Raw genomic sequence first — 9,991 nt, forward strand, 5'->3', positions numbered from 1 at the left:
ATGCGGTCTTGGACACTCTTCCCAGACGGCTGGGTGTACGCCAGGACCCAGCTGTTTTCGGTGACTCACAGGAGGACAGAGGGAGTCAGATTGCCATTGATCACCCTAACGGGCAATCCTTTGATCACCCTAATGACTTGCCGTTCACACCCAGCCTCCAGTGACCCACACCAACATGATGCCTCAATGACACCTTAGATGAGCTGGTCATCAGAATTCTGATTCTGATCCAGGAGAAGATAAATATCTGATACTCCCTATTAGTCAGACAGAACTGAGGAAGCCTTTTGGACGAGAGGTGAAACGTTTTCAAGAATTTTCAAGCAAGTCCAGTTGCCCATTTCTACCACCCACAGTTGTCTCCCTCACTGCCTTATGCGCTGCCCCAACTATTCTACATCTCCACAATGGCAAGTATGATAGTCTAATGTCTGTGAAGGTTCTCAGTCATCCAGGTCATAGTAAACCGTGGTTAGTAAAGAAGGCAACTGGACTTGCTTGAAATTCTTGAAGACGTTTCACCTCTCATCCAAAAGGCTTCTTCAGTTCAGTTGAAAACTGAAGAAGCCTTTCAGATGAGAGGTGAAATGTCTTCAAGAAATTCAAGCAAGTCCACTTGCCTTCTTTACCAACCACAGTAATAGTCTAATATATATAACCCATACTATATGAAAAATCTTTAATTGATAATAATTAATACTGTATTAAAAAATGAATAGTCTCAGTTTATGACCCTTCAGAGGCTCCCAAAATACCTGTGACCCAGAAAAACAAATTATTTAAAGCATACATTTAAAAATACAAGTATAGAACTGTGGAATTCTATCCCCCAAGGCATACAGAACTTGGACTCAATTAAACATTTAAGAGACATCTAAATGATATACATTTCTAAATTTAAAAATTAATTAGTTCCTTATAACTACTAGTACATATATTTTTAGAGTCACATATCTATAGTTACTAGTATATATATATATAAGAGTCACCTATACCTATACTTATTAGTGCATATATTTTAATAAAGTCACTATTGAATCATTTGATATCATATCTAATATTGTAAACAATTGTAATTTATTTTATTCATTATAATTCTGTTTTATTTTGTATCAGGGTGCCTGGGAGAATAGCTATGCTGAAGTGTGTATCCTGTATAAATAAAGCTTATATAATTATGGTGGATATTGAGTTTGGGACCTAAAGGTTAGAGAAGCAGCTTTGGGACCAAATGGTCACTGGTTCGATTTCCAGGAGAAATGGCTGAAGTGCCCTTGAGCAAGGCACCTAACCCCCAACTGTTCCCCCGGCTGTACTGGGTATGTTGTACAGTGGTGCTTGAAAGTTTGTGAACCCTTTAGAATTTTCTATATTTCTGCATAAATATGACCTAAAACATCATCAGATTTTCACACAAGTCCTAAAAGTAGATAAACAGAACCCAGTTAAACAAATGAGACAAAAATATTATACTTGGTCATTTATTTATTGAGGAAAATGATCCGATATTACATATCTATGAGTGGCAAAAGTATGTGAACCTTTGCTTTCAGTATCTGGTGTGACCCCCTTGTGCAGCAATAACTGCAACTAAACATTTGCGGTAACTGTTGATCAGTCCTGCACACTGGCTTGGAGGAATTTTAGCCCATTCCTCCGTACAGAACAGCTTCAACTCTGGGATGTTGGTGGGTTTCCTCATATGAACTGATTGCTTCAGGTCCTTCCACAACATTTCGATTGGATTAAGGTCAGGACTTTGACTTGGCCATTCCAAAACATTAACTTTATTCTTCTTTAACCATTCTTTGGTAGAACGACTTGTGTGCTTAGGGTCATTGTCTTGCTGCATGACCCACCTTCTCTTGAGATTCAGTTCATGGACAGATGTCCTGACATTTTCCTTTAGAATTCGCTGGTATAATTCAGAATTCATTGTTCCATCAATGATGGCAAGCCGTCCTGGCCCAGATGCAGCAAAACAGGCCCAAACCATGATACTACCACCACCATGTTTCACAGAGGGGATAAGGTTCTTATGCTGGAATGCAGTGTTTTCCTTTCTCCAAACATAACGCTTCACATTTAAACCAAAAGTTCTATTTTGGTCTCCTCTGTCCACAAAACATTTTTCCAATAGCGTTCTGGTTTGTCCACGTGCTCTTTAGCAAACTGCAGATGAGCAGCAATGTTCTTTTTGGAGAGCAGTGGCTTTCTCCTTGCAACCCTGCCATGCACACCACTGTTGTTCAGTGTTCTCCTGGTGGTGGACTCATGAACATGAACATTAGTCAATGTGAGAGAGGCCTTCAGTTGCTTAGAAGTTACCCCGGGGTCCTTTGTGACCTCGCCAACTATTACACGCCTTACTCTTTGTTGGTCGACCACTCCTGGGGAGGGTAACAATGGACTTGAATTTCCTCCATTTGTACACAGTCTGTCTGACTGTGGATTGGTGGAGTCCAAACTCTTTAGAGATGGTTTTGTAACCTTTTCCAGCTTGATGAGCATCAACAATGCTTTTTCTGAGGTCCTCAGAAATCTCCTTTGTTTGTGCCATGATACACTTCCACAAACATGTGTTGTGAAGATCAGACTTTGATAGATCCCTGTTCTTTAAATAAAACAGGGTGCCCACTCACACCTGATTGTCATCCCATTGATTGAAAACACCTGACTCTAATTTCACCTTCAAGTTAACTGTTAATCCTAGAGGTTCACATACTTTTGCCACTCACAGATATGTAATATCGGATCATTTTCCTCAATAAATAAATGACCAAGTATAATATTTTTGTCTCATTTGTTTAACTGGGTTCTGTTTATCTACTTTTAGGACTTGTGTGAAAATCTGATGATGTTTTAGGTCATATTTATGCAGAAATATGGAAAATTCTAAAGGGTTCACAAACATTCAAGCACCACTGTACGTCACTCTGGATAAGAGGAATGGCTAAATGCCATTAATGTAACATTACCCTACACTTCTGATTCAGAACCTATGAAGAAGGGACCTCTGGTGGGTAAATTGGGAACTGCATGTGGACGTCAATAAAAGTCAGAAAACAGCACCTAGTAGATTAATCAGAAAATGTAATGACTCCCAGCCTCTTTCCATCCCAGTTTCTTCATTAGCTAATCACATTAAAGTATGAATGTATTATTCTCTGTTGGGAATTAGTCCAATGTTTCTAATTTCCAATTTACCATTTTATCATCTATTCATATCTAATATTAACATAGTAACAGCTTTATTAAATATGTATTACTTTAGTTTTAAATAAACAATTGTGTTGATTCACTTAGACCGTTTATGCATAGTGTTCACAATTATGGACAGTCAATTTAAAGCTGTTTTTAGTAAAACATAAGTTAAAAATCACCTCCAAATCTCTTACTGTATTTTAGCATAAGCCATGATCCTGATTTCTGCTGCTCTCTGGATGGTTTGCCATTCTCAGTCCACCAGAATCTAGTTATTAATTAGTTATTTTTATAAAGATTTTTTAAAATTATTAAACATATATTAATTTCAGGTATAATTTTATTCTATTTATTATTTTATTAATACACATTGACAATCTAGTTACTGTACTTTTTAATATAATGGGAAAGTTTATTGTCCAAGGTCCTTCTACACATTTCTAATAATGGTTAGATGTTACATGACACATTACAGTCTCCACTAACTTGTCCACGTTTGGAGAAGTTAATTTACTGAGATTTGTGATTATTTAACAATCCAGCTCCACCATTTCCATTCCTCCTGTCTTAGGGTTACTGCATCAAAAAACCTTCAAAACAATGACTGTAAATTAAGTTAAATTTTTCTTGTATTTCCTGTGGATGCCTTTTGCTGACATTTTGAGTTCCATGATTTCTTTTGAGTTCTCCTGATTTTTGCACACAGCTTAGTCCATGACTTTTCTTGGAAAAACACATTCCATATTATTGTATGTCATTATAACCATTCATGTCATTTGCAGTAGTTTTGAGCCTGAGATACTGCTCTACAAAATAATAAGTTTAAAACAATATTATAAATAAAATGTCATAAAATATATGTGTATAGCAGACAACTTTGCTGCTAATTTAATATTGTATATTAGTTTCTCTTTTAAAATAGTCAGCAACAAAAACAAAAAAAAAATCCACAAGTGAATCAAAATATATTTGATTACCATAAAGGCCATACATTTTTGGTTTATGTTCATAAGACATTATAATAACAGACACCACAATATTATAATCCTAAGCAGTGTTGAAGCTTCTTGGTGTGATTCTAAAATTGTGCTAAAAAGAAAAATGCTGAATGCTAAAAAACTGATTGTAGAATTGCAGAAATGAAATGTCAGTGCCACAGAAATGTCAATAAGAAATCTAGCCAGCCTCAAACAAAAATAATTCTAAGCATGTGTCAACATTAAAACAATTATTTTTAATACCAGTATACAGAAGTGTCATAATTTCATTCACACTTGTGCTGTTTGATTCTGATGCTCATATCAGTTATCACACCGAGGATTTCCTGCAGTACTTTCCTTCAATATCAGCATTGTAATGAGTGAACTATTTATAGCAGACCTAATATGCACCTGGATATTTATATTAAAAATATAAATTACATTAGGCCTACAGTCTTTAAGCTCCTCACTAAATGACAGTGATTGTTTGCCGCAAACCTGCACAACAAAGCAAACGGCTTCTCATACTGATTAATGCAATTCCATGCCTTACAAATCGAGCAAATAATTTGGCAGCCTGTAATCGAAAAAATGGCAATAAAAGGTCAAATGGAAGAAACAAAGTCTACTTACTGTCATAATGTACAATGCAGTCATATAATGAGTCATGCAGTAAATCGTAACCTAACATGCTTTTCAATATTTCCAACATGCATTCAGTACCTGAGCCAGTGAAATTACCAAGAAATCTAAAAGCTTACTAGTGTGCTTCAAACCACAGTACATTGGCTGATAATGTACACTGCTTTAAATGTGATTAAATAAAAAAAGAAAAACTCTTAATCCTGCATCATTAAAAAAGACTTGCAAGCAAAATAAAAAATGAAAACACAAAAATGGTAGTCAAAAAAAAGCTAAAATGAAGTACACTTAACATTACATGACTCTGTAGTTACAGCACAAAATAAAAATAGCAGTAATTATTTTATTCTTACAAGTCCCCACTAAGCTATACCGTCATGCCCCACACAACAAACACATCTGAGCTAGCATATGTAGTATAGCTGTTGGTTTCTCCCTCTCTCTCTCTCCCTCTCTTTTTTGGTATAAATGATTTAATATGTACAGAGGATTGTAATAAAAAAAATTCAAACTGAATCATGAAAATGCATAATTTCTTTCGCTCTCATTAGAATACTAAGAATACTGGTCAGCCTAAGGCTAGTATCACAGTGTTCATGATATAATTTGCTAAATTTTATTTAGCAAACCCAGCAAACAGCTCTTTTCTGAGTCTCATCATTTACTTTGAACATCAAAAACATACTACCAGAGCTTGTTTAAAAAAAAAAGTCCCCGCTGAAAAAGCTGATCTTTAATGCTAGTGCTTAGGACAGATTTAGGCACTGGAATCCTCTTTGAGGCGCTGACTCCGAGCCTTATACACTTCAATCAGGAGGTCTTTGACATACTGGATCTCTCTCTCTACAGATTCGGCTTTGTCTCGCAGCTCCCTGTTTCTCCCTTCCAATCCATGAAGTTCTTCCTCCAAGCAGTCCTGCTCCGCCCTCTTCCGCTGTCGATACCTGGTTAATATGTTCAGATCAGATCAGAGTTACTTAGCTATTCTTGTCTGTGTGAGGACAATGCATACACAAAATTTGGCAAACTAGACCTCAAAGGATGTTGTTACATTCTTTAAAAAAAGTGTCTTCATTAAGCAAAAATATTTAACCTCACTTGTCAATGAAAGTTCTTGAATTCAGTAGCTACCTATTGTCACAATGAAACAATACCTGAGATGGAATCAACTGAACACAGACTTGTATTTGAACTACAAGGTGTCATGCAATAGGTGTCATGAAATGTTTTGGTATTTCAGTTGATTAAAATAAGCTTTATTCCATCCTGCTAATGTGGTAAAGAACATTGCCACAATACCTGTAAGCAGCTGTCTTGTTCTGGTCTCTTTTCTTCTGCTTGCGCTCTCCATGACTCCTTTCCAGGCAACTTACTTTGACCTCTGGCTTGAACATACACAGGTTTTCTCTTAGCCTTTGCATTGATTTCTGTGCTGGGAACTCCAAAGAAGATCCAACACTGTCTCCGGACAGACATTCAAAGCTTTGATCTACAAGGCATTCATGGCTTGAGTAACCACTATTCAAAGACTCGACAGCCCCAGACCGGACTGACTGATCTACCTCATTCATAAAGCCATGATATGGTTCTAAATTGGCAGTAATCTGACTAAAGTAACACTCCGCTACTTCTGGGTGTTTAAATGCAGGACTACTTCCATTTTCACTGCAGTGCATTACTGGCATCGCAACTGATTCATGACCATGATTGAGCATCTTCATTCCAGGAACTTGACCTTCCCTCCTGTGGTGGGCATCTAGTGGTGCACCAGCATCAAAACTTTTCACCATCTCTGTTCTGTAAAAAACATCTTCAGTGAAACATCTCTTTTCTTCTTCCTTTAGCAATATGGCACATTCTCTCACCTTTTTCGCACCGATATGGTTCTTCCCAAAAATCTTGTCAACAGCACACTGGTCTAAAGACATCTCTGCATAACCTGAATGAGTCCCTTTGAAAGTCCATGTCTCTTTCTCAAAAACCTCCACATCTTTGCAACCATTCGATGCTATCCTTTGGCTAGTGGAGTGGGTCCGAACATAGCTGTAAGGAGCAGGTCTGGATGTTTTAGATCTTCCAACAGAGCTGCCACAAAACCCTCTTAGGTCAAGCTCACCTGTTGCAAGTGTAACAAGCCTGGGGTTCGATTCGGACTGGTTCACACTGTATGAAGTACAGGGTAACTGGTAATATGATGGGGCAGACATTGCTTGGTAGCCTTTATCACATTTCTGCCACTTCTCTCCTTTCATGGGCGTTGATTCAAATAGGTAATAATCCTCGAGTTGAGCAAGTTCTTCTTTTAGGAGGGAGGTCATAACCTCCAAATCTGAGGGCACCTGGACATCATGTTCCAAAGGGGAAGGTGGAATCGATGAACCAGGAGACGATTCAGTTGATGCTGAAAGCGGGTAGGTGTCAAAATGTTCTGTCATCCAATCTGAAAATTATGAACATGAAATAACAGTAAATTATAAATTACAACAAAAGATTATAAAATAGAAAATTGTCCTTGTCACGAGTAGCGCAATTTTTAAGTCTATTCATTTTGACTTACTATAACTAAACAAACCTACGCCATCATTTCCATCCAGCCCTAGCATTTCTAGCATAACACACAATATGAAATAAAGTCATTAGCTTTACTTACGGTACGCCATTAACACATATACTGCAGTGCGGTGTCCACCGACTATCAGGTAAAATAAAAAACTATCTCTCTGCTTACCACTGTACGTCCGTACGTCTGTGTAGACTCCTCCCCTCTTTTCTGGTATTGGCTGTCATTAGCCAGTGGGAAAGAGAGAATTCGGAGGTCGGCTTTGCAAATGAAGGGAATTTTGTAGAAAAGGATCTATGCTGCCACAATGTTCTCTGATTTGCTTGAAGTACTCAATGGTGTACTCAAATGTGTCAGAATTGAAGGAGTGCTTCACACAGTGCAAAGGCAAGAATAAGTGATACCTATAAAAGACAGAGATTTTTAAAAACAAAAAAAAACACACCAATTGTGTGTGTGTGTGTGTGTGTGTGTGTGTGTGTGTGTGTGTTAATCAAACCGTTGAATTACATGGTTATTATATTGGGTTCTGCTGTATTCTTTTCAAATCCATCCCATAGCAAATAGGATGCTTTGCTTGCTGACTTGTATTTGAATTATTCAGTTTCATCAGTACTTTGCTTCAATATATATATATATATATATATATATATATATATATATATATATATATATATTACATTCAGAAAGAGTTTATAAGCAGTTTTATAATATTAAGATGAGTATTAGAACAGGTTTATTCAAGTCAAAGTAATTGATCTGTATTTACACACAAAATGTTACAGAATGTAAATTTAATGCCTTTTTTTTCGGGGGGGGGGAGAGCAAAAAAAAATCCAGCATGGATTATATAGTGAATAACTAAATCCTGTGGTTTATTTATTGTCATATATTTATAACTCATATATCCTTGGATGATTGAATGAACAGCTCATCTGTGTTCATCAAAAGAGCAGTCACGTGGTTACTGAACCGTTAGCTTTCATCCTCAGTGTAATGATATTAATGGCATTAAACAGGACAGGAGAAGAATTAAAGAACAGAACAGCTGTTGAGTAAACACACACTGAAAACATTTGCAGACATGTGATCTTTATCAGAAGGTGTGATATCTGTATAATAATATTATCTGTGATTGTTTGTGGTGATGATTCTCCAGAGCAAAGGATAAACCTTTGAAGAAAGCGACTTACCGAAATGTTTAAACTTTGTAGACTGGGGGCAAACTCCAGCCAAAACAAGATCACACAACAAAGTTTTTACGTTGATCTACATGTAAAAATAAGACAAATCGTACGCAAAAACACAGCGCAACGCAAAACAAAGTGACGCATCCACCTAGACTTAGACCTCGGGCGTTTTCTATCTTTCATAACAGTCTGCTCTAATAATAAATAAAACAAAGTGTCCACTTACTCCATGATGTTGCTGTGGGCTGAAGTGCGCTGTGTCCACGCGGTTTAACTCCTGCACAGGAAGAAAAAATTAATAAAGCATCGCTTCTATCTTGATCAAACCATATGATGCTGAAGATGATCTACTGAGGAAGAAAAAAAAAACCTTTCTAAAACTTTTGGCCACCGTGAAGCACAACGCCTATCTAAACACAGCCTTATCACAGCCACTCATATCAATCCGCCTCTTTCTGAACTGGGAGAAACGTCAACTGACCCGTTATAAACACTCCATTAGGTTATAACGCGTCATTAACTGATCGAGCTATTTATATCCTCATATCTGAAGGTTATGTCAGGAAAAGAAATGTCAGCTTAAAAGAGATGCAGTTCTTGCGAATGTTTAAAAAGTGGACTAATTTGCACACAAGTAGGTAAACAAGTGTAATTGCAGATGAGATCAATGTCCCAGTCCGTGTAAAAGTGTGAGACAGAGAGGACTAGTTAATGAGCGGCTGTGAGTGAGGAAGGACACCGGAGCTGTACAGTTTGGAGCGGGAGCCGGTTGCACGAGTGTTGCATCAGATCTGCTGCTGGAGTTTTGCCTGGTGTTCAAACTCTGCTGGCACTCACTCTGCTTGTCCATAACCTACGCTTCCGTGTTGAGAAGTTTCGCTCCTATAGTAGATTGTTTGGGAAGAGAAAATCACCCTCGGAAAAAAAAAGTAGTTTTTGTTTTGGAAATGTATTTACTTTCATTCCCCGATGTGACAATCCGTCTCAGGAAGTGTAGCCTGAGGTGTTGGAGCTCAATGTGTGTGAAAGCCTCAAACCCTCACAGATAGGCTGTGATCTGCTTAAAAGACGGACACCTACAGGACCTTGAGCCTCTATAGTGTTTATAAGCCTCTACAGTGTTTACACTGAGCCTCTAATAGTGTTTATAAGCCTCTATAGTGTCTACACTGAGCCTCTATAGTGTATAATAGTGTATAGTCCAAAATCACACTGAAATCTGATCTGACTGAAAACATGATAGGCACAGAAGCAATTCCAGTCTTATTTATTTACTTACTTACGTACATGTTACATGAGTGTAATTGTTTTATGATTGTTGTTGTTATATATTTTATTTAATGCCTTATTTTGCAACTTTTTAATTTAAGTACTTGTTTATTTTTATTTATTAACTTTGATTTGATTCCTTTCGT

At 37.2% G+C, this 9,991-nt stretch overlaps 1 protein-coding gene across 3 annotated transcripts; it reads right to left on the bottom strand.

Annotated features, from left to right (window-relative positions):
* Positions 1 to 4,417: 4,417 nt before the first annotated feature.
* On the bottom strand, positions 4,418 to 9,584 carry atf5b (activating transcription factor 5b). Of its 3 annotated transcripts, none has more exons than XM_060898034.1 (5): positions 9,534 to 9,584; positions 8,803 to 8,853; positions 7,555 to 7,790; positions 6,126 to 7,266; positions 4,418 to 5,770 (listed from the first exon to the last, which is right to left on the bottom strand). In XM_060898034.1, exons 4-5 carry the CDS (start codon positions 7,259 to 7,261, stop codon positions 5,584 to 5,586), a joined length of 1,323 nt encoding a protein of 440 aa, XP_060754017.1. In that variant the 5' UTR covers positions 7,262 to 7,266; positions 7,555 to 7,790; positions 8,803 to 8,853; positions 9,534 to 9,584; the 3' UTR covers positions 4,418 to 5,583. The 3 variants fall into 3 exon arrangements, with proteins under 3 accessions (XP_060754017.1, XP_060754018.1, XP_060754016.1); XM_060898035.1 differs by lacking the exon at positions 9,534 to 9,584 and adding an exon at positions 8,947 to 8,965; XM_060898033.1 differs by lacking the exon at positions 9,534 to 9,584 and having other exon boundaries at positions 8,803 to 8,940.
* Between the last annotated feature and the right edge of the window lie 407 nt (positions 9,585 to 9,991).

This window comes from Neoarius graeffei, chromosome 17, assembly GCF_027579695.1.
Source record: "Neoarius graeffei isolate fNeoGra1 chromosome 17, fNeoGra1.pri, whole genome shotgun sequence".
NCBI classification, from domain to species: Eukaryota; Metazoa; Chordata; class Actinopteri; order Siluriformes; family Ariidae; genus Neoarius; species Neoarius graeffei.

Excerpts from the sequence above, each read along its gene's own strand:
- atf5b (XM_060898034.1), bottom strand. The coding sequence starts at position 7,261 with ATGACAGAACATTTTGACACCTACCCGCTTTCAGCATCAACTGAATCG. Across the intron at positions 5,771-6,125 it reads AACAAGACAGCTGCTTACAG|GTATCGACAGCGGAAGAGGG; the intron begins GTATTGTGGCAA and ends CATATTAACCAG.